Below are 23,810 nucleotides of genomic sequence, written 5' to 3'. Positions count from 1 at the left end.
AAGGGCGTTTATTTGCTTAGATGCTCCTGTGATGCAACCTAATTGGTTTGGTTAATAAATAACGAATCTCAAAATATGCACCATTTTTATAGTTGCCTTTAGCTGAGCAATGGAATAGTACCTGGTGACATTCTGAACTAACAAGATGGATTTTTATTGCTTGCAGCTACAGTATATAAAAATATTTATTCTGTCCAGAAGTCATGTTAGTATTTGAATTTACTGGGCTTAAGATAGTTGTACAAGACCCGAATACAGAAGAGAGAGGAGTATAGAGTCCTCCATATTTTAGCATAGAGGCAGGAATGCTAGACTTCCAATTTCAAAACTTTTAAAACTGAAAGATTAATAAGGTTTGTTGCAAGCTTTTTTGGGTTCAGTATAAAACTATTTTTAAAATCTCACATTTTTTGCAAACTGTGAAAATATTGATACCTCAAATATGCACCTTTAGCATCAGTGTCAACTGCAAGACTTCATTGCAATTTTATAGTGCAGAACCAATACCATTCTGCATTATCCCATTGCTGCTTCTGCTGCAAACTAACAGAAATATTAACTGCTGAGAATAACCACTTTCCTATTGAAAACAATATGAACTGTTAATCTGAATCAAAAATGAACAGAAATTAGGAAAGCCATTCAGCCCTTAAACTAGAACTGGGCAAGCTATATTCATTAGTAACCTACCTACTTTCGTCTTTTGTTTTATTATTCATTTTCTGCATGTTTCTCTAATTCCCTTTCAAACAATGTTACAGCCTGTGCCTCAATAGCCACTCTCAGAAAATTACTGCCTTTTTCGGAAACTTTCAGATCATTTTCATCAGGACAGCGTTATATCCTATTAGGTTGAAAATGTACTTCAATATCATAAATGCTACATTTCAAGCTATTTTGATCCTTCACAAAGATGACATTTAGAAAGTATGGTGTGTTACTGATTTGCAGGCCCGTGCTGCAGAATTCAGAATTGTTGCTTTGAAATTAACTTTTGAAGCAGCAATTTAACATTCAACAGCATTCATTAAGAGTAAAAGTAAACGAAAAGATTATAATCTATTTTGATTCAAACATGCTATTTTGGTGAAACATGGGAGTTGATGCTTGAAATTCTGGACTGGGAACTGGTTCTCGAGACAATGTGGTTGTGTGAGAGGAAGGGGCATGTGGGAGGGTGATTGTCTGGACATGAGGGGTTACAATGGAGGCAGTAAATTGTCTGCAATTTCTGTAGTCTGGCTCTTAAAGCTGTGAATATAATTGAAGTGCCAATCATTGTCTAGTTGCTCTCAACAATTCTGTGGGAAACGGTGCAAAAAAGCCTCTGTTGGCTTAATAATAATTTGAGCACTCATACCTGCCCTTTTCCATTAGTTTCTCCTTGATTAGCTTGATTCCTAATGATTCATTATTTTAAAGATAAATTATTTTTATATCATAGATGGATGAGATTATTGATTAGGGTAACAAAACCCATTTGTGATTATCACTACCTTAACCATTTCTTCAGAATCTGCTGAAATATTAGCTGCTGGTATTTTGTGAGAGTGATCCTGCACATGGTGTGTTAGCATCTACTTAAAGGTAAAAGCATTTGCAAGGTATTTCAATATCTAGTAGGCATTTTATGGTGCTTCAAATTCAATGTAATTATTGCATACCTGGGGAGGTTTGGGTCATATTAAAAACATTGCAATGGAGAGTTTGGAAATAAACAAAACAATGAGGGTGAAGAAAAGTATTCAAAACTAGAGGTCCCTGGATCACTAATGATATGGAGGCTGAAATGAGACAAAATGTAATAACCCTAAATTTTTTAATATGTTTCATAATATAAGATGGATGTAAAATGAACATAGAAGGTACAATGTAGATCTTTAGAGTTAATTGAGAACTAGGGTATGAGAAAACATGGGTAATGTAAAAAGGAACTCCAGTCTTTTATAAACAAATTAATAGTAAACAGCCACATGAATGTGATGTAGGGCAGGTTAGGCACCACAAATGAGATATCTCTGAGGCAAAGGCATAGGTGGTGAATGGGTATTAAATAAATGATGCATTGGTATTGAATGCCAATGTCACATGGAGCTAGCTGCAAACACACAGGAATGCACCATTCCTGTGTGACATCAAAGTAGAAAGGTGATCCTGTCTGGTCGAGACACTTGACAAATCATGCAATCTGATCAAAGTTGATTGACAATGTGCGACAAAATAATTACTAACCAAGTTAAAGCTAATGGGAGTAAAGCAATGAAGATTGCATGGATTCAAAATTGACTAAAGGTTAGAAAACAGAGTAATGTTGAAAAGTTGCTTTCCAGACTGGAGGTCTAGATTATGTTCCCCAGAGGTTGCTATTAGAATCACTGTTTTTGATGCTCATGAGCTACACTTTATATGTAAGGCATAATTTTCAAAGTTTGCGATGATATCAACTTTGAAAATGTGACTAATAACAAGAAGGATAGTAGGAGCAGACCAGCAAAATGCAATGGACTGGTAAAATGACATGACATTTAACACAGTAAAGTATAAAATGCATTTCAGTTGGATGTCAGAATAGAGAACTGATTAACTAAATGGTATAATACTTCAAAAGCATGCATGACCAGAGACATTGTGTGATCTCACAGAATTACAACATATTAAGTAGGATATGTGGCACAGAAACAGGTCATTCAACCCAAAGAATCTAATAATTTAGGAAGAATGTCAAAACCTTGGAAAGGGTATGGAATGGTTGAGGAGATGAAGGACCTCAGTTGTGTGAAGAAACTGGAGAAGCCAGTGGTGGTGTTGTAGCAGAGAGGGTTGAGGAGAGATTTGATAGATGCTCAATAAATGATTTTGATCAAGTAAATAAAGTCAGTAACCAGAGGACTGAGTGTTTGGCAAAAGAACTACAAGTGAAATGAGGAAACATTTCTTACCTTGTGACATGCTCTGATCTGCAATACATTCCTTGAAAGGTTGGGGAAAGCAGATTCGGCTGCAACATTCAAAATAAGTTTGAGTAAATGCTTAGAGAGACAAAAAGGAAGACAGGCAACTTTACTGGGCGGTTGGGAAAGAAAGGGGAGAATAAATTGGAAATAAATTCCTCCAAAGGACTCGATAAACAATGAGCTGAATGGTCAAGTTCTGTGCAGATCATTCTATACAGAACAACCTCAATTATCCAAATGAGACAGACGGAGTATTTTGTTCAGATAACTGTTCGGTTAATGTTTTTAGGGGACCTTGAGATCTTGTTTGAATAATCCAAAATTTGGATAACAGAGGTTGTTCTGTTCTATGAAAAGTAAGGAATAGATATACTGTATCTGCTAAGCCTGACATGTAGTCACAATGTATCAGTAGTTAGTTGTGAATGGTACTTGAGAAGAATTGTATAGAAAATGCTAGCTTGAGAAGAACTTCTGCTGAAATGAAAGTTTGTTTTTTAATAATGTCTAAAGTATCATAGGGATGGGTCTAATGTTTCTTCAGCTAAGCCTGAGTTGTATTGAATTTTCTTGGTGGAGAGGGGGGTTTGCTGTTTGTTGCCTTGAAGCCTAGCAGGTTGTCCTATCATAACTTAATAAAATTGCTGCATTATTTACCTACATCACCCCTATTGGAAATCTTTGGGCTCACTTTTCACTCCATATTACCATATGCCATTCCCAGAACAATTTGTCACTCAGTGCATTACCCAGAATTAATTGGCATCCCTTTCTCGCACCAACTTTGTCACGATCCTGCCCGCATAAGGGCTAAGGAGCTGAGTAGGTCTCTGATCAAAACACTTAGGTCTAACAAACATCCTTGTAAAATGTGAATACTGTGTTCCGCAAAATGTGAGTCACCTCTCAGGCAAGGTGTCAATGTAGTTTTCATCATGTGAGTGCACTATTTGTTAAGCCCCCAAATGGAGGGATGATACACTAAAATGGGAACACAACAAAATGCGGCCACAAGAACATTTTCAACTCTTGCCAACCCGAAAACCATTTTTAAAGATGAATCAGTAGAAGAGGAATGTAAAAAAGGTTTGGGGTATTGCAAGTGGATATTAATGCAAATAATTATTGGAAATTGGATATAATAAAGATCAACATGTCAGCAATTTAGCAGATGTGGGTTTTTCATGGTTAAGTAGTTCAATTTCATAGTTTGAGGGACTGGCCATTGCAAAGCAGAATCAATAGCAGAAAGACGCCCATATGGCACTACAATTCTAAAAATAGATTTTTGCCTATGCTTTTGGGGTGGGTCACTGACTCATGTGCGCAGCGGTCCCCATGGGATATCTCTAATCATTCTTCAGTGAGGAAAAGAAATGAGCTGATAGTTGTTTTAAATCTGTACACCGACTTCACCAAAAACCACATTCATTTAAGATCACTGGAAGAAAAATCAGCTGCATTCTGCTACAGTATTGCCATCATGTAAATACTATTTACCATTTAATTGTTTGGTGCTATAGAACTTAAACATTGCTGAAAAGAGGGATGAAGTTGAAACATTTTGCATCGCACCTATCAGGACTGAAACACAAGCCAACTCTAAGGAGAAAATAATTATTTATCCTGCAACATGAGGAAAGTATGCTGATTGGATTCAACAATATTTGGCATGGAAATGCAGCAGGACTTTATTAGTTAACTGAATAAATTCAAACCAGGTATGTTGATTCTTGTCGGACATTGGCAGCAGGGATTGGCTGTCTCCAGAGGTCGTGCCTCAGTGAGGAAAAAAGTGCAAAGTATATATCGATTCCTTTTGCTGTTAATGATCAGGACTCTATTGATTCACAGTTGGGAAAATATGCCACAGGTGGAATTGAGCCAAGAACTGGGACTTGTCTCTAGCACTTCATTCCAGCTCCCCTTTGAGTGTTTATGAATGCGACCTGGTGCAGTTTGTTAGGTTTTGTTTGTTGAATACCTGACATTTATTCATTTGGTTGGCTCCGAAGTAACACCAAAAGTACATTGCCAATTTTAAACTGAATTGCAGACAGTTGCTGAAGGAAAATTAACTATGGAGCCAAAAAAGCGCAAGCTTTCAATAATTCCATTAAAGCTTGACAGAGAAATATGGGTCACGTCGTTCAACTACTTCGTGTAAAGATGAATATGTCAATCTTGATAGAGGTGGTTGTTTTGTGATTTAAGTACACAGACTTTTTCTGATAGCTGTAGAATTGTTTACAACAGAAGCAAACTATTTGGCCAATCAGTTTTATTTCTAAGAGCAATCTGTTCCAATCCCAATCTACTGCATAGAACTTGGATTCTTTAACATAAATATTTTTCAAGCAACTAATTCCTTATTCAAATAACTGAGGGACGACAATCCCTTGTCAACGATTGCAAAATCATGATCGTGACAAAAAGGTTGTAGAAGTGGGGGGTGTGGCAGAGGGACAGTGGAAGATGAATGTAGATCTAAAGATTTGTGTATATTTTATTTATGATTTGTAGATGATAGCATTGAAGTATTAAAAAATGTACATGTTACCTACTCCAACTAGAATCAGTTGCTACTGTTGCCTGTGATTATGGCTACTACCACGTGATCTGAGAAGGGCAGAAAGTATGTTTTATCATCATTTGCAGGTATAGAACAACAATTCAACTTTATTGCTCCAACTGATTTCTATTAGAACACAGCTGGATCCCCACACACAGTACAAAACTCCAGCTGTGGCTGGTGGGTTTGGGGATGCGTATGATCCCTTCTGTCACCATGCAATGCAGGGTGAGTTGCAATGACTGATACAAGTGAGAGTTGGAGCTCTCCCAATTTACTTGGATTGAAAATGCCAGGTTTCTTACAGGGCATCTGCACAAATGAAATTACACTTTTCTGAAGTATTGAAATATATGCAAATATGGTTGACTTACAGATCAGCTATTTGGAAGTTATTCCAGATTGATATTTTACAAACTTTTTTTTAAACAAACTATTTGACATTACACAATTGTTCTAGACCATATTATTTCAAATGTAAAGTTAAATATCTTAAATAAACTCCACAACCTATAGATAAATTAACTCTCTCCATAAATTTTAATCTAGTGCTTCTAGCGAGAGAATATTAATCTCTCAAATCCTCAACATCCCAATGAATGAAATACTGGAGTGTGACTTCCTGTGAGCTGCTGTCAATGTTTTATCCATGCTCAGCAGCCTATAAATTTGTTTTATTTCTTTAAAAAGTAATCTTGCAGCTTAAATCTTCAAGTTTTTGATTTGCTTGTCCTCAATAAAGTTGCTTATCTATCAAGTTGCAGACAGTTTGTATCCTTTTTGTTATAAAACGTTCTGAGCCATATCCCAGAAGTTAATGAAGTATAGTAATTGGTTATGATCTATGTGTCTGTTTTTGACTCCAGGTCATTTAAAGCTGTCATTAAAAGAAATGAGCAATGTACTTTCCATAATAAAGAGCAATTTAAAAGTAATTCTCTTCATCATAGAACATGCTGGTGTAAAATGCACCACTTTTAAAAACATGCCCTATTTGGAAAATTGTTGAGTGCATCTTTGTCTGCAAGTACATCGAAGGTCAATTTTACAAATGCTGAAGCAGGGCCTGCCTGCATCCACAGTAAATTGGATAATCATGGACACACTTCAGTTTTTAAGAGTCCAATAATATCCATTCCATTGCAATTTCAGGCAATGACTATCAGGCCACAAGAGACTTTGCATTTCTGCTAGGTTTTCCCCACAATTAACATCTTTGAGACACATGAACCAGAAATTTTACATCTAAACTTTTACAAATAAATTAGGAAAAAAGGATTTTCAGAAACAATGAGCTTTCTGAAAACTAATAATAATATTGTCAATGAAACCAAGATATTCCCAGGAAATTAATATTAAATCAAATAAAATCAATCTAAGCAAAATACTAGCAAGGAGGAAAATGACAAGTGTAACAAAGTCTAAGCAACAGCTGGTTCCGACCCCAGAGTTTAAGAAATGAAGTGGCAGTATTGCAGATGACTTGCTGTAATCTTTCTCAAACATTTCTCAGTTTGGAAACTTTATTTAGATGAGTCAAGTCACACTGCTGATTTAATGTGGGTGACCAGGGAACCACCGAATTATTGAACACTTAGCCTCAAATATGTTCAGGAGATTGCTAAAGTCTGTAATTGAGTTTTCGGATGCCCCAAAGCGAGCCTGCGTGGATTTGTAAAAGATAGGTTATGCTTAATGAAAATGCCAATTTTGAAGGGGTAAGGCATTTGATAAAGTCCTTTTATAAGAAGCTGTTAGCTAAAGTTGAAGTTCATGAAGGCAAATTCCTGCTCTGATCAGGAAACTGGTTGAAAGACAGGCAACACACTCTGGATTTTGGCCTCGCACCCTAATTGAAACAATGCTGCAGAAATTATCATGTAAATTTGTGCTTGGTACATCTAATTGTTGTCATACAACCCTTTGCTTGGTTATTGAGTTTTATAATAAATAATTATCCTCATTTCTGCGACAACTGAAGTATTAGATTATCGGTTAGTTGATTTCTGATTAATCTCTCACAATTACAGAATTAGTACACCCAGAAATTATCTATTCAGTGCATCACATCTGTGTTGGCTGTTCTAAGGAGTAATTTGTATACTGATATTCTCTGCCTATCCTATCATCCCTATATATTTCTCTTCTTTTGCTTAGAATATGTAGAAACATTTAAAACACAGGAGGTAACTCTGACCATCAGATCTGAACCAACCGAAAATAGCGTAATCTATTTTTCAGCACTCAGTTGGTCATGAAATTGATAAAAACATATTCAAAAAGGGCAATGCAATTTTACAAAATAAATGTCTTGGATTCAAGCTGTTGATTTTCCCAAATAGGATATCAGAACATGGCTACAATTGAATTAGAAGTTTTACATAAGATGACATTTTAGAAAGTTAACACTTAATAAATTTATCTTTTGAATGAATTTATTGTCCCTAAATATGGGATGCCCAGAAACATTGATCCAGTAGCATTCTTACAAACCGATTCCATATGCATTAAAAGAAATCAGGCTGTTGTTGGGTAATTAATGCACAGTGAAGCTAAGGTTTAAGTATCAATCAACAAAATGATGTTCCCTCCTGTAGTCAACTGGAACACCTAAGGTTCATTAAATCTCCATTTGTTTGTATGAATTTGCAGCTGTCCCGTAATGCTCTTCATTTATTATGTTAGCACCCAATTATACTGAAACCAGCCGTCATTTTTCTTTAGCACTTGGCTAAATTTCTCCTTTTGGCTATTAGAGGAGTCGATATGTGATTGACCAACTCTGACTTGCATTTGGCTTATTCTGTATGCAAAATTCTATTCATCTAATGAAGCCATTCTTCATTTGAGTTTAATGAAAGTTACTCAATCTATAGCCACAATGTGAACACAACTCCCTATTTGAATGGCAATCCCTCCAGAACAAACTGCCATTTAGTTCCATTCCACTCTTAACCCTTCAGTGGACTGTATTTCTTTTGCTTGTACACACTGCTCACAATTTCTACTTTACAACACTTGTTTAAACAATAAATCTCCTTTTATGATCCCTCTGCTGAATTCCTGACTGTGCCCTTGCCATAGACAATCACTTGCATTCTTGTTTCAACTTAAAATGCCACTGTAAGGTACATAGTGTCCGTTCTGAGCCATTATGTATATATTTGCCCTCCCTGGAGGTGGTGGTAAGTGAAAATAATTGAGCATGATTGTTCCAGGGAGAGAGATTCATGTCCATCTGAGTAATTACATTCAATACAAGGAGGTCCATGAGTGACCTCCTTGATACCTCCCACCAATTGTAGCCTTTAACTAGGCAAGTAATGGCCACTTAAAGGCCTCAACTTAGCACTTTCTGAATGACCTGCCTTCTGCAGGTGAGAAAGATGCTCGTTGAACTGGTTCCCCTTTTTTTTAATTCATCTGTTCCCCTCAGTTGGTTGCAACAATGTTAATTTAAAAACTGATCTTTTCCAATGTGGAAATCTTATTCCTTGTGTTTTAAAAGAAGCCAATTTAACCATGCTTTCATGAATTAACAAAAAGACAGAGTTTATTCCTAAGCGAAGATAAATTAGCAATGTAACACACAAATTATAAATAAGAGGCAGATCCATAAGTATAAAAGTAAACAAAATGTATATGGATCATTGTTTGAATTATTGAATGTTGTGGCCACTGCAGTTGAGGTTACTGATCGCATCAACGTTGTCCAACTGCCAAAGTCAGAAAGTGCTGGAGAATCTCAGCAGGTCTGGCAGCATCTTTTGACAGAGAAACAGAGTAAAGTGTTTTGAATATATTTTATGTTTTACAGTCCACAATACTTCCAGACATGCTGGGTTTCTCCATCACTTTGCTTTTATTTCAAACTTCCAGCCTCTATAGCATTTTGGGGGTTTTTTTTCCCAGTTGAACAGTTGGCTCCATGATGCTTAGATTTGTAGATTGGTTGACATTCTGCATTTCTGTTTCCATACAATTGTGATCGAATTCCCAACATTTGAGGTGATAAAGTTATTTTAGTTTTAATGTTTCTTTTCGTTTGGTTTTCAACACTGAGTGAGAGCCTTCATTTACGTGCAACACAGGGGTGACCACATTTTTCTTCAATTGTAACTATCATACCGCACCAACGCTCCTCCCTCGAATTATAGACATGAGAATCTTCAACCCCACTAGTACCCACAGTAAATTTGAAACAAATCCTTTAACACCTGTCTTTGTGCATTCTTCAAAGGGAGAAATGTGTCTGCAATTTGAACAGAATCCAAACAGTTTGGCTTGCTCTTGAGTGGAAGCTCATCAATTCTTTCATTACCCTTGCAGTCACAAGAGATTGTAGACCAGTGTATGCTGACTTCCCTTTCTTGCCCGTCCACACCCTTTGTCTGTTGTTTGAATTTCCCTTTGCATCGGTAGGTGTGACATTCCATGGCTTTATCTCTACAAATAGCTACTTAATTTATATTCACGGCTGTTTTGTTGGCACTAAAAGCCTTGTTTTAAGGAAAAAACACATTTAAAAATGTCTACAGTAGTTGGGGTTCTGACCCTTGGTCAGGACCGGCAACACTCCGGGCAGAACTTCAGTGGCTTGGCTCCCCATTTGACAAGCTCATCAGAGAACACTTAGGGTCAAACACCAGTTGGATGTTTGCGAGCTCTGTAGCTGGTGGGGACTTAGAATTAGTTATCCCTGAAGTCACTCATCAGTAAATCTGGCCTGCATTAATCTTTTTACCCACTGGTTTTGAGCCACATCTGCACCCTGATATGAGCGGTTAAAAATAATAATACAGTGCTAATTTGAAAAGAAAATTAAATATAAAATAAATTATTGAATCAGTTATAAAATCTTAGAGTTCAAATGTTCACATCTGTAATTTAATCATTTTGTGGTTAATTAAGAACTGACTGTATTAAAATATGTTCTAAAGGGAAAATAAAAGACCATAAATGCAACATGTGAAAAGTATTTGACCAATGAAATTACAGCACTTACACGCTTTAGCATAAAGGCTGCACCAATGCCTCTGCTGTTCTGAGGATTAAGGACTAGTCTAATATAGATGACAGGATGTTTTATTGTTACTCAGTATTTAAATCCCTTGTGTAGTGTATACATTCAAAATAAATCTCAGCTTAACTGCAAGATAGAATGGCCACATGGTGGCAAATTGCAGAGCATGACCTCCAGTTTCAGTTATTGAAACGGGATGTATGGTTGCGAAAACAACGAAATTAAGTCAGTACATTTGCAAAGGCCAAGGATATTGAGCTCATGTGACTGACTGACTGACAACATCTGAAAGAGCACCGAGAGACTGCACTGAGAGCGGTCTGGAGATAGAAGCTCTAGAAAGGACTCAGCAGATAAGGTAAGAAGATAATGCTGAGAAATGTCTACCAGCACATTTAATAAAGAAGGGTCACTTTGTTTCTGCCCAGCCTCGTTGCTGATACTGTGATAATTGATATGTTCTAGAAAATAGCTTCATACAGATTGAATGAAGGTAGTAGTTGTAACCAAAAATTACTGCTGAGGCACTGAAGGATAACGATCAGCAGTACTGCCTTCGAGCTTTGTGCTTCCACTCTGTTGGAGTAACTGATTCAATAAGGTAACTGTTTATAGTACTGTATTTTATCAAGTTAATTTTAAAAAGTGATAATGAGAAAAAGATAAGGATTGAGAAAATTAAAGCATCCACACAAACAGTACTTGTAGTTCTCAGGTCCGTTCTAGGGATTAACTGGTTAACTCTAGTATCTGTAGTGCATGTGTAATAAATAGGGCAAAGTAACCAGAAATAAACATTATTGCACAATTTTTAAACAAATAAATAAACTTGAATGGAAATGTTTTAATGTTCATTAATACTTCAAATATTCCTGTATATGTAATCATTATGTTGTTAGAATTCTATACAGAAGTATAAAAATGTTTTGCATGAAGTATCATTAGATGGGCCAGTTGTAAATAAAGACTCGTTTATTTAAATGCAGTAAATTGGAGAAAGGTTTCATGCACCATATGCCAGGTATGCATTGGTCATTTGCATTGCCTGTTGTCAGGACCATGGCCCTTCATATGTCAGCTGTTATAATGGGCTAATTTGATGGACAGAATTTTATGCTCCCCTTGTAGCCTGCTTTGTAGGTATGGGGTTTGTAATTGAGTGTAATACAATTTCAGTGCCTACATATCTGCCTCTGACCCCAACTTTACACATGGTGGGGAAGGTGTCAGATACACTACCTGCCCTTGGGTAATTTAGGCACTTGTTTTTGTTTCATTGGGATGTCAGCATCACTGGCCCGGTCAGCATTTATTACATATTCTTAATTGCTCAGAAGGTGGTTAAGTGTCAACCACCTTGCTGTGGGTCGGGAGTCACTTGTAGGCCAGGCCAGGTAAGATTGTCAGTTTCCTTCCCTAGAGGCTATTAGTGAACCAGGCAGGCCTTTCCTGACAATGGACAATGGTTTCATGGTCATCATTGGAGTCTTAATTGCAGATATTTACTGAATCCATTTTCTACTGTCTGCAATGGCAGAATATGGATCCAGGTTCCTGGGACATTACCTGGGTCTCTGGATACCACTGGCCTATCATCTCCCCTTTTAAGTGGCCAACACACGGATGCTTAAATACTTCTAGCTATTTGCTCAACTTTTTTTCTCATGAGGGTAAAGTTTGAAGGTCTCACTCTGCTGACTGTTGGCAGGAAAATGGGTTTATACTTTTCTCAAAAGGTCACTAGTCTCCTGTACTGACTGGGGTGGTGACAATGATTCTTGCCAATATGACCCCTACTTGGGGTTTCAGAACAATGAGGGACCCAAGTATTAGGATGAGGAAGTGACCGGCCAGCAGCAGATGTCTGCTGAAAGCCAGCCTGCCCCTGACACTGGGAATGAGAGATTCGACCAGCCTCCCTCAGGAACCCACTGCAATGACATTCCACTTTGCTTGTCGTGCTTAGTGTGATGTGAGCCCATCTGCTGCTAAGTTGGTACCAGCAGCATGATGAGGCCCTTAAGACCCACTCGAGCATCTCCAATGCTTATGGGGCAGGAAGACCATCCATAGGCATTGCCTGTCCTGGACCTAATCAGAAAAGTGATAGTGTACTCAGCTGCCATCTTCCCACTGGATTAAACACCACCAGCCACTAACTTCGCCATGAGCTACGCCAAATGTTTCAGGTCAATGACTGTTCATCAGCATGAAATGATCATTGGCCTGAAACATTAGGTCTGTTTTCCTCTCTCGACAGACGCTACCTGGCCTGTTAGCAATTTGAGCTTTTTCTGGTTCTGTTTCTGTATAATATGTTTTTTATATCCACTGTCTTATTTAAAGATATATTTGTGTTCACATTGTCTGTCATAGCATTGTAAATCCATGTGATACTATTCATGATTTTAAATTCTCTCAGTATCTCAGCACTTTGAATAAAATTCTAAAGTGGACATAATCATCATTCACTATTATTGTTTAAGTTCTCTTTGCCTGACTGAAATGTCATTTGTTTTGAGATAGACCGGTTTTGCATCTATTGAATAATAACTAAGTCAGAGGTTATTAAGCACTAGGTATTCCCTGTTGTTGAAACAATTGCTAACATGCCATTGCAAAGAATGCATTCCACAGGCTGTTCATTGTAATGTCATTTCATCAAATTCATTTTCCATGTTTTTATGGATGCAAAGTAACAATTCTGATCTGTTAGATCTTTATTGATTTTGTTTTAAACTTGCATGTTGACATGTCCATGATATATAGCAGAAGTTAGGCCATTCAGCCCATTGTATGTGCTCTGCCATTCAATGATAGGTGATAAGCTTCTCAACCCCACTCTCCTGTTTTTTTCCCACAATCCTTGATCCCTTGACAATCGAGAAGTTATCTATTTCAATCCTAAATATACTCAATGATCTGGCCTCCACAGCCTTCGATGGCAGTGAATTCCACAGATTCACCACTCTCTGGCTGAAGAAGTTTCTTCTTAGACCCTCTGTTTCATTTGCTGTGATTTTACTGCGCAGTTTTCATCCAAGTATTAACTTTGGCACCCATATCATTCCTGCCTCAACAGGTAGTTATTAATTATTGCTGAGGCTACCTTTGAAAACACAATCCAGCTCAAAAATGACCTGTTTTGCGAGGTGATAGTAACACCCCTTGTTGGGCTCGAATTTGCAGGATGCCTAATTTAAATCACCTCAATAGAGTTGGGCTACCTAAGTTGAAAAGGGTTGAAACTCCCCCATATGATGATTCCAGTGGATGTAGCCTAATAAGCAGTGATAGAGTCATAGAGGTATATAGCATGGAAACAAACCTTCAGTCCAACTTGTCGACCAGATACCCTAAATTAATCTAGTCCCATTTGCCAGCACTTGACCAACATTCCTCTAAATCCTTTCTATTCATATACCCATTCATTTGCCTTTCAAATGTTGTAATTGTATCAGCCTCCACCACTTCCTCTGGCAGCTCAATCCATGCACTCACCATCCTTTGAGTGAAAACATTGTTCCTTAGGTCCCTTTTTAAATCTTTCCCCTGTCACCCTAAACCTATGCCCTCCAGTTCTGGACACCCCCAACCTAGGGAAAAGATCTTGTCTGAAAGAAGTAGGTAAACCACTTTGCAAATGATGTGGAGCTGGGTAAAGCAATCTGGCTGCCCTGCTCTGAAAATCTGCTGCCAAGCTATGATTACCTACTGCCCTTCTCCTATTGACCTCTTGTCTTTCCATCTGCCCACTAACTTAAAGTCCATAATGGATTCTGAAACCCACAAACTTTGCATTGGAAAAAACTTCCAGCTCATCTAATTAATTGAGATAAAGTCCAGGATACAATTGGGTCCTTCTCTAGCATCTATGATGATTGAAAGATGGTCATGCCTCATTTATACCCCAAGATTTTCAGAATATTGTGCAAACTTGAGTCTAAATTCCAAATTTAAAAAAAAGGAAACAATGCAATGTATTATTAATGTAATGAGCTGGTTTCCTTGGTACGGAGGGAAGAGGAATGATCAGATAATATGCTTCTTGTTGATGCAACATTATTGTCTATTTTTTTAAAATTGCAGAGCTGAAAATAAACGAAGAAAGGAATTCCTTTCCTAACCTCGGAAGGACAAAAGGCCTCAAGTGAGACGAAATGTTACAGTCAAGACTTGCCCTTGGATTGGTTGTGTTGGGATTTGTTGCTTTTGTGAGTCCTGGGTTAGCTGTCCTTTCTCAGCGACTGAAAGGCCGATTTCAAAGAGATCGCAGGAATATTAGACCAAACATCATCCTCATTTACACAGATGATCAGGATGTGGAACTTGGTAAGGACAATTTAACATGGCATTTTGTAATAAAATTAACTAGTTTACTGCCTTTTTGAATTTCTACCAGTTAGCCAACTGGTTAGTAACAAAAAATATCCAGCCATTTGATCTCATGGGCATAAATGGTTGGTTTGTTTTATATTATCCCTTGCTTCCAGTTGCACTATTATTTGTTGTCTTTACTTGTCCCTTTTTAATTGTTGCAGTGTACAAATTTAGTGCATCTTAATGCTTCTGCTTAGTAGTAGTCTGTTCAGCTAAATGATGAAATAGACTGACATTGAGTTCAGTCCAAATGTTTCTCTCATGACTTCACTCATGACTTAATTCTGAGCCAAGAGACGCTTCACATACCTAGTAAGTGTGGCAAAGTACTGACCTGTGCCAACTAACTAAACTATAATGAGACTTACTGCTTTTGCCAACAACATATAGGATATTCTGGAATTCCCAGATCACTGAAGTCAGGATTCCAGTGTTTTTCTGTGAAAGTGCAAAACTACTAGTTTTACTCATATTGCCTGAAGTGTTTGAAGAAGACAATTACTGCAATGTTGCTTTGTTGCTCTGGCAAAAACAGACAATATTACTGTATAATATATTATAAGAAGCAACGTTATATAAAATGAAATATTTACAAAACACAAAATGAGAAAATTGTGTTTATCAACAGCTAACGAAATGGGTTATCCACTTAACCCCATATTGCCCATCTACTGCATAATTCATTATCAGTAATTCGTTACTGAATTTATTCTTTTGGTGATAATGTATTCCCTCTAGTTACTGAGTTATTGAATAATGAAAACAAGTTCATCCTTGTATCTTGTGAAAATTTCTCTCAACATTAGCAGGAGAAGAATTTAAGGGGAAAGTTGGATAGTCCTTGAGTTCATGCACAGGAATCAGGATGTGTAATTATCCAGAGCCTGGATGAAATGATGCACACTGGTGCTGCTTACAACCGAGCACTAAGTATACTGAGTGACTACATGTCTCAGTCTGTGGCTTTTGGTTCAAGGCAAATATTAATTGAAGCTAAGCTGCAATATTTAAAGCTAGGTTGTACTCCTTGAAAGGAAATTGCATTCTACCTGCCGTCAATATTGGAAGAAGCTTCAAGCAGGATGATAACGGTGCAACTTCACAAAAGAGCATGCCTCCAGGATTTAGGCTGCCATTACAGAAGGGGGCAGGGTACAAGAGGGAGAGAGACTGCCTTCCCCTAGGAAGCTTTCCAGACGGTTGTTCAAGTGGCATGATGAGATGACTATGGCACTGGATGTCAACAGTTTAATGCCATGGTCATGAATGTAATGCTGCAACAAATTTAGTGACTTCAAATGAGTGGTCAAAATCAGTGAGTGCATCCCCTTACACACCAATTCTTGCAAACTATATAAAATTAGTTTCACGTACTGCTCCATTCGACATACCAACTCGATCATTATCACTCCTCTGTATCACTAATCAATTCTCTTCTTCATTGCTACACCTCATACTTGTGCACTTTACATTGCCCACATCTCTCAGCTTGTGCATCTTGACTGCTGTTTGGATGTAGGGTGCACATTACGCATGTCACCATGCTGACAGTCAAATTTTCCTGTTTTGAGTAGGGCCAGGCCCGAAACAGCCAGCCTGACCACCTGGTCAGCATCCATTTCAGTTCCCCCTCCCACTCCCCCTCCGACATGTCCATTCTCTGCCTCCTCCATTGCCATAGTGAATCAGACTGCAAATTGGAGGAACAATACCCCATCTTCCGCCTGGGCAGCCTACAGCCCATAGGGCTCAACATGGGTTTCTCCAGTTTCAAATAACCTTCCCAACCATCCCACAACTCCCTTTCTAGTCCCTCCTCCTCCTGTCATTTCCACCTACTGACCCTTTTCCTCAGCTACCAACTGGATTCATCCCTTCCATCGGCCAACTAGATCATACCCATGACATGTGTCCACCTATCACTACCTCACATCTGCTACTCTCCCTGTCCCATCACCCCCACCCCTTTATCTGTAGCTCCACTTGCCCCTACATCCACTTCTGAAGAAGAGTTAATACCTGAGACATTGACTTCTCCATCTCCTGAATTTGCCTGGCTTGCTGTGTTCTTCCAGCCTTCTGTTTGTCTACTTTGAATTCTAGCACTTGCGTTTTTTTTGTCTCAAGCTAATATATCCTGACCAGCATACAGGAGTTGGTATTGGTAATAAATGGAGTGACTGTCACTGTGCTGAAATATATTATGGGGATTGCAGAGTCCTGCACTGGGGGAGCTGCAGTGACTCTCGAGCACAAATCTCATGCACTTTCTCAGGACAACAGTATTTGTCCTCCCACCACTGATACTCAGCCTGTCAGCCAGCCAACTTAAACTAATCCTGTCCATGCCTAGATAACACAGCCCACAACTGATGTCTAATTATTCGTGAGTGTCCTGCAAGGCCATCTGCAGTCTCCCCAACTGATTCCAACATGGCTGGTTGAAGAATTCTGTCACAGAAGTAGTGTTACGTTGGAGCACTAGGCCGAGTAAAAGCACCTGCAAATGGGCACTAAGAGAATGCACAAGGGTGAATTGGTTGTGTATTAGTGTCGTTGGTTGAAGCTCTTCTGGATTTGGTATTTCTCGTAGCTTTTATTTCAGAATTCTGGGCAAGGGATCTCTCCACTGTTCAGTAAGAGAGTGATGACATGCTGGGGAAGCATGCTGAGCAATGGGGACCTAGGGTTTTGTTCACAGCATCCAGAGTCTGATACTATACTCTTGTGTACCAATGTGCGGTCAGCCTCCACCATTCTTCACAATCCTCAAAATCCACTTTGTTCTCCAATCTTCATAATTTGATTTTCCTCATCCATTTTCATCAACCTTCAGTCCTTGTACTACTTCCTCCTCCATTACTCAGTCTTCCTCATCCTCCATTCCAGTACTCTTTGCTCCTTCTCCTCCTCCCCATTTTCTTACCTGGGTTTCATCCACATCCCTCAGGCACTCTCCTCCTCCATTTCTCTTGCACATTCCTCCTCAATTCTCTGTGCTCCCTTGTCCTCCATTATTCCTTTTACATTCCTTCACAACTATCAAGTACAGTTTCTTCATTTTCTGTTGCCCCCACAATTACAACAGTTATAATTGACCCTGTTAGTCCAGTTGCCAATAGCAAGTAGTTTTGAATAAACATCAATCAATATGCCGAGAAAGTCAAACAATTAACTCTCAACATGACCAGCATGTTGTATATAATCTACAAATTCATTTATATTTGTATTATGTACTACTTCAGATCCAAATAAAATTCTGCCCTTTTTCACAGTAATACAATCCATACATTTTAGTTCTATTTAATGGTGTCAACTGACCTGAGCCTATCTTGCATTGAAAGAAGATCTCTTTAATCACAGTAATACATTTTGAAGAAATGTTAAAAATGGATTCTGCATTTTAATGTTGTTGGAATGTTTTGAAACACTGCAAAAATATTAACCAACTCATTCACTTATTACTAAACCTATAATAAGTCTTCAGACTCATTCAGTTAATCCCAGAGCAATGAAATGTCATCAATTTCTCACAAATTATACATGGGGGAGAGCTTTCTATATAGCAACAGACCATTATGGGGAATCCAGTGTATTGTGTATTTGTGCTCTTGTTACAGAGTTGACAGGATTATAAATACATTATGCATATGTCACATAAGCAATATAGATAGCTGGCCTTGCACCTTCAGTTCATTTTTATAGTTAGAATTTATTGTTTGCACATTTTGGTCATGGAGCAGGGAGCTTAGCTGAGCAGGCATTTTTTAAAATCTAAAGAACTCGTCATGTAAAATGAATGGTGGCACACTTGGGTGTTATTTCATATTATCTTAAAGCTAAAAATATGAATTAAGTATTCAACATTTCTGAAGGTTTTACATGGAGGAAGAAAGAAATAACAGATAAAAATCAAAGGATGGGCAATTCAATTTGTAGGCATTAAACAAACCCTGTGAACCAAGGAGAAAAATGACTGACGGCCAGATTTCCCTCCTATAATTTGCCAAATCAGACTACATACGTGAAAAGCCAGTGAGCTAAGAGCACAGACTCTACCCTGTAATAGTTGGAGATTTGTATTTTGTCGGATAGTTTGCTTGATTTGAGCAAGATGCTTGTCTCTTACCTTTAGTGTCTTTGCTGGGCTGATGACTTCCAGCTCACAATGACCTTCTGTCTCATGTTGAATTTGGAAGGTCTCTCTCATTATTGCATCATCTTCAACTTTCTTCCTCAGGAGGACTACATTTGACGACATGTTTGCGATGTGTAACTGCTTCCCTTGTTTGTAAGCTACATAAAGATTAATTCTCTGTAACTGGAGAAAGATACTTTGTAAATGCTTTGGAGCACAGGGCAGTGGCTCAAGAAAAATGCTTCCAAGTGGCTTGTGGTCAGACTCAACTGTCATTTTATCCCTTCCAAGTAGATAGTGATGAAACTGTTCACAAGCAAAGATAATGGTTGAATGCACTTCCTTGATCCTGGGCATAATGTTTTTCTATTGGTGTTAGAATCTTGAATACAAAGGTACCCTGTCTTGCATTACTCCACAGAGTGGCTTCATTATTTACATCACAGTAGATCAGCACCAATGTTTTGCCAATAGGTGGTTGATTTTAGTGATTGCTATGTTTTTTTCTATGCCCTAATACCAGTGCATGTTCATTTTTGTGTGATGGTGTGCACTCCAACAACAAAATTGGCAAGAATTTAACCAAATATTTGATGAATCCAACAAATCGTTGCACTGTTGATCACGACATCACTACTACAGCTTTCACATTTTCAGCATCTGGGTGAAGTCCTTATACTGTCAGAATGTGTCCTATGTACTTCACTTTGACCATTTTAAATTTTTTCATGTACAACTTTAGCTTCATCAGACATGTACTGTTGAATGGTTACTCTAGATTTTGATTGGATCAACAATGGCTTGTGTTGTTTTTCTGTATCAATAAACTAGCAAATCATCCATTACAGAGAGATCATTAACTATCTCATGCTGACTGCACTGATATTCTTCTGCAGCAATGGAAATGCCAAAAAGCACCTATATCTCGCAAAGGGTGTCATGAATGCCATTTAAAAACTACTGTTTTCATCTGGCTTCACTTATCAATAACCATCTTTCACAGCTAGTTAGCTAAAGACTTTTAGCTTTGAAAGTTATGGCGACATTCCTTCAATATAAGACGTAGTGAGATTTCTTAGGATGTTATTTAGATTTTTTTGGCTCAATGAATAATCCCAACTTTCCAGATTGTTTCACTGCTTTGATGCTACTAATCCATTCAGTAGGAGTTGATGATTTCTAGAATATTCTTTTCCAGCTCTTCCATCTTATTTTCCAGGCTGGTTTTAAGAGCAGCTGGAACTTTTTTCGGCAGATGCTGAATTGGTCTTGCATTCTCATCCACTTCAAATCATAGTCTTCTGGAAAACATATTAACTTTGTGAACACATTTTGTATTTATCCAATATGTTTTTCATGGTCAATAATTGCATGTGCTGTGATACATTGCAAATCTCTCTTGGCCTAATTTTTAGACTTGCTCCACTGAGTGGCATTTTCTTGTCCTCTGTGATTTGAAACTCCAGATCATTTTCCTTATTATGGCCATAGACTAAAAGTAATCTGTCCTCTCAACACAAGTACAATGCAACGTATCATCTTAACCTTAATTTTGAGGGTATAAGTTTTTTGGATCGCTATGTTGAACCAACTTGCATTGGTCTGTGAAATTTGTGATGTTGCAAAATATACAAGTTACTATCTGATATTTTCCTGCAGTCCTCATGGCAACAATCACAAACCACGTCTCATCTGTTGAGTTGACTGAACCAACCTATTAAATGATATGTATTTGAGGAAGTAACAAGCAAGTTAGGCCAAAGAAAGCTAATGAATGTTGCCTACCTGCACTTCAAGAAGGCCTTTGACAAGGTGCCGCACAGGAGGCTACTGAGTAAGCTAAGGGTCCGTGATGTCAGAGACAAGGTGCTTGCATGGATTGAAGCATGGCTGTTTGGCAGAAAGTGGGGATAAAAGGATCCTTCTCAGGATGGCTGCCGGTGACAAGTAGTGTTCTGCGAGGCTCAGTGTTGGGACCACAACTCTTAACTTTATACATTAATGATCTAGATGAAGGAACTGAGGGCATTCTGGCTACATTTGCAGATTATACAAAGTTAGATAGACGGATAAGTAACATTTAAGGCAGCGGGGAGGCTGCGGAAGGATTTGGACAGGTTAGGAGAGTAGGCAAAGAAGTGTGAGGTCATGCACTTTGGTAGGAAGAAAAGGGGCATGGACTATGTTCTAAATGGGGAGAAAATTTAGAAATTTGAAGTGTGACTTGGGAGTTCTAGTCCAAGATTATCTCAAGGTAAACTTGCAGGAAGCAAATGCAATAATGACATTGATATTCACGTCCTCTGAAAATAAAAGTTTGAGAAGATTTGTAGCTCAGGTTGAGGTTCTGGATAACATCTCTGAGACACCTGCACCAATCAACCACACCGCCCCGTGGCCCAACATTTCAACTCCCCCTCCCACTCTGCCGAGGACATGGAGGTCCTGGGCTTCCTTCACCGCCGCTTCCTCACCACTGGAGGAAGAACACCTCATCTTCCGCCTCGGAACACTTCAACCCCAGGGCAATAATATGGACTTCAACAGCTTCCTCATTTCCCCTTCCCCGACCTCATCCTAGTTTCAAACTTCCAGTTCAGCACTGTCCCCATGACTTGTTCGGACTTGTCTGACCTGCCTAGCTCCTTTTCCACCTATCCACTCCACCCTCTCCTCCCTGACCTATCATCTTCATCCCCTCCCCCACTCACCCATTGTACTCTATGCTACTCTCTCTCCACCCCCACTTTCCTCTAGCTTATCTCTCAATGCTTCCAGCTCACTGCCTTTATTCCTGATGAAGGGCTTTTGCCCGAAATGTTGATTTTGCTGTTCATTGGATGCTGCCTGAACTGCTGTGCTCTTCCAGCACCACTGATCCAGAATGAGGTTCTGGATAGTTTGCTTGCTGGGCTGAAAGGTTTGTTTCCAGATATTTTCTCACCATACTAGGTAAAATCTTTAGTAAGCCTCCACATGAAGTTCCAGTGGTGTAGCTCGCTATCTATTTATAAGTTTGAGTTTTCTTGGGTTGGTGATGCCATTTCCTGTGGTGATGTCATTTCCTGTTCTTTTTCTTAGGGGTGGTAACTGGGATCCAAGTCCATGTGTTTGTTGACAGTAGCGTTCCGACAGGAATTCTTGTCCGTGTCTCTGTTTAGCTTGTCCTAGGATGAATATGTTATCCCAGTCGAAGTGGTTTCCTTCCTCATCCATATGTAAGGATATTAGTGAGAGTGGGTCATGTTGTTTTGTGGTTATGTTTCCTGGTAGCTAGTTTTCTGCCTGTTTGTCCATTGTAGTGTTTGTTACAGTTCTTGCAAGGTATTTTGTAAATGACAGCTCTACCAACCATCCGACCCAAACTTTGGGTCTGCTACGTAGATGACACCTTGGTCATCAGAAAATGAAACAAATTAGAGGAAACCTTCAAGACCATCAATAACACCCTGGCATAAAATTCACTAAAGAGGAGGAAAACCATAACAAACTTCCATTCCTAGATGTTGCAGTAGAGTGAACAACCAATGGGGAACTTCAAACCAGCATCTACAGGAAAACAACACATGTGGACCAAATATCGAACTACAGAAGCCATAATCCCAATACCTACATACAAAGCTGCATTAGAACATTATTTCAATAAGCCACCACACACTGCAGCACAGAGGAAGTATGCAGAGCAGAGGAAAATCACCGACACAATCTATTCAAAAAGAACAGGTAACAATGAACACAATCTGCCGATTTTCTGAGCAACAAATCCAAACAAGCAGACAAAACACGTCCAGAAACCCTAGCCACTCTCCCCTACATCAAATTCATCTCGGAAATGACTGCCAGACTACTCGGGTCCCTTGGCATCATTGTAGCCCACAACCCGGCAACACGCTAAAACAGCAGCTAATGAATAAAGACCCTATACAGACAACAAGCAAAGCTAATGTCATTTACAAAATATCTTGCAAGAACTGTAACAAACACTACACTGGACAAACAGGCAGAAAACTAGCCACCAGGATATATAAACATCAATTATCCACAAAAGGACATGACCTATTCTCGCTAGTATTGTTGCATATGAATGAGGAAAGACACCACTTTGACTGGGACAACACATCCATCCTAGGACAAACCAAAAAGGGTCACTGATGAGAATTCCTCGAACCATTCCAACCAGAATTCTATACACAATCACATTGACTTGGATCCTATTTACCACCCCATGAGAAAAAGAACAGGAAACAACATCACCAACCCAAGAAAACTCAAACATATAAATAGAAAGTGAGCTACACCACCGGTGCTTCATTCAGATGCTCAATGAAGATGTTACCTAGTATGGTGATGAAATGTCTGAAAGCGAACCTTCCAGCTCAGTGGGCAAATCTACATCCAGAGGACTTGAATATAAAAGCAGAGATGTAATTCTGAGGTTCCATAAGGTTCTGGTCAGACCACATTTGGAGTATTGTGCTCCATTTTGGGCCCCATATCTCAGGAAGCATTTACTGGCACTGGAGCGTTTTCAGTGGAGATTCATGAAAAGCTTAACATATGAGGAATGTTTGAGGACTCTGATTTATACCAGATGTAGTTTAGAAGGATGAGCGGGATCTAGTTGAAACACACAGAGTAGAAATGGCATAGATGGAGTAAATGTTGGGAAGATGTTTCAGTTGGCAGGAAAGACCGGGACCTGAGGGCTTAGCCTTGCAGTAAAGGGAAGACCTTTTTTTAGAA

General features: G+C 38.7%; 1 protein-coding gene across 4 annotated transcripts in view; it reads left to right on the top strand.

Annotated features, from left to right (window-relative positions):
- LOC132822743 (extracellular sulfatase Sulf-2-like) overlaps nucleotides 1-23,810 on the top strand; it is a 309,760-nt gene that overhangs the window by 170,960 nt on the left and 114,990 nt on the right. For all 4 annotated transcript variants that reach the window (XM_060836041.1, XM_060836038.1, XM_060836039.1 and 1 more), the window contains one exon: nucleotides 14,639-14,881. In XM_060836041.1, the coding sequence (XP_060692024.1) occupies nucleotides 14,710-14,881 (172 nt within the window). In that variant the 5' untranslated portion in view covers nucleotides 14,639-14,709. The remainder of the gene's footprint in view (nucleotides 1-14,638; nucleotides 14,882-23,810) is intronic.

This window comes from Hemiscyllium ocellatum, chromosome 15 (assembly GCF_020745735.1).
Source record: "Hemiscyllium ocellatum isolate sHemOce1 chromosome 15, sHemOce1.pat.X.cur, whole genome shotgun sequence".
NCBI classification, from domain to species: domain Eukaryota; kingdom Metazoa; phylum Chordata; class Chondrichthyes; order Orectolobiformes; family Hemiscylliidae; genus Hemiscyllium; species Hemiscyllium ocellatum.
Note: the sequence above shows the minus strand (reverse complement) of the source record. Positions and strands in the feature narration are given on the sequence as shown.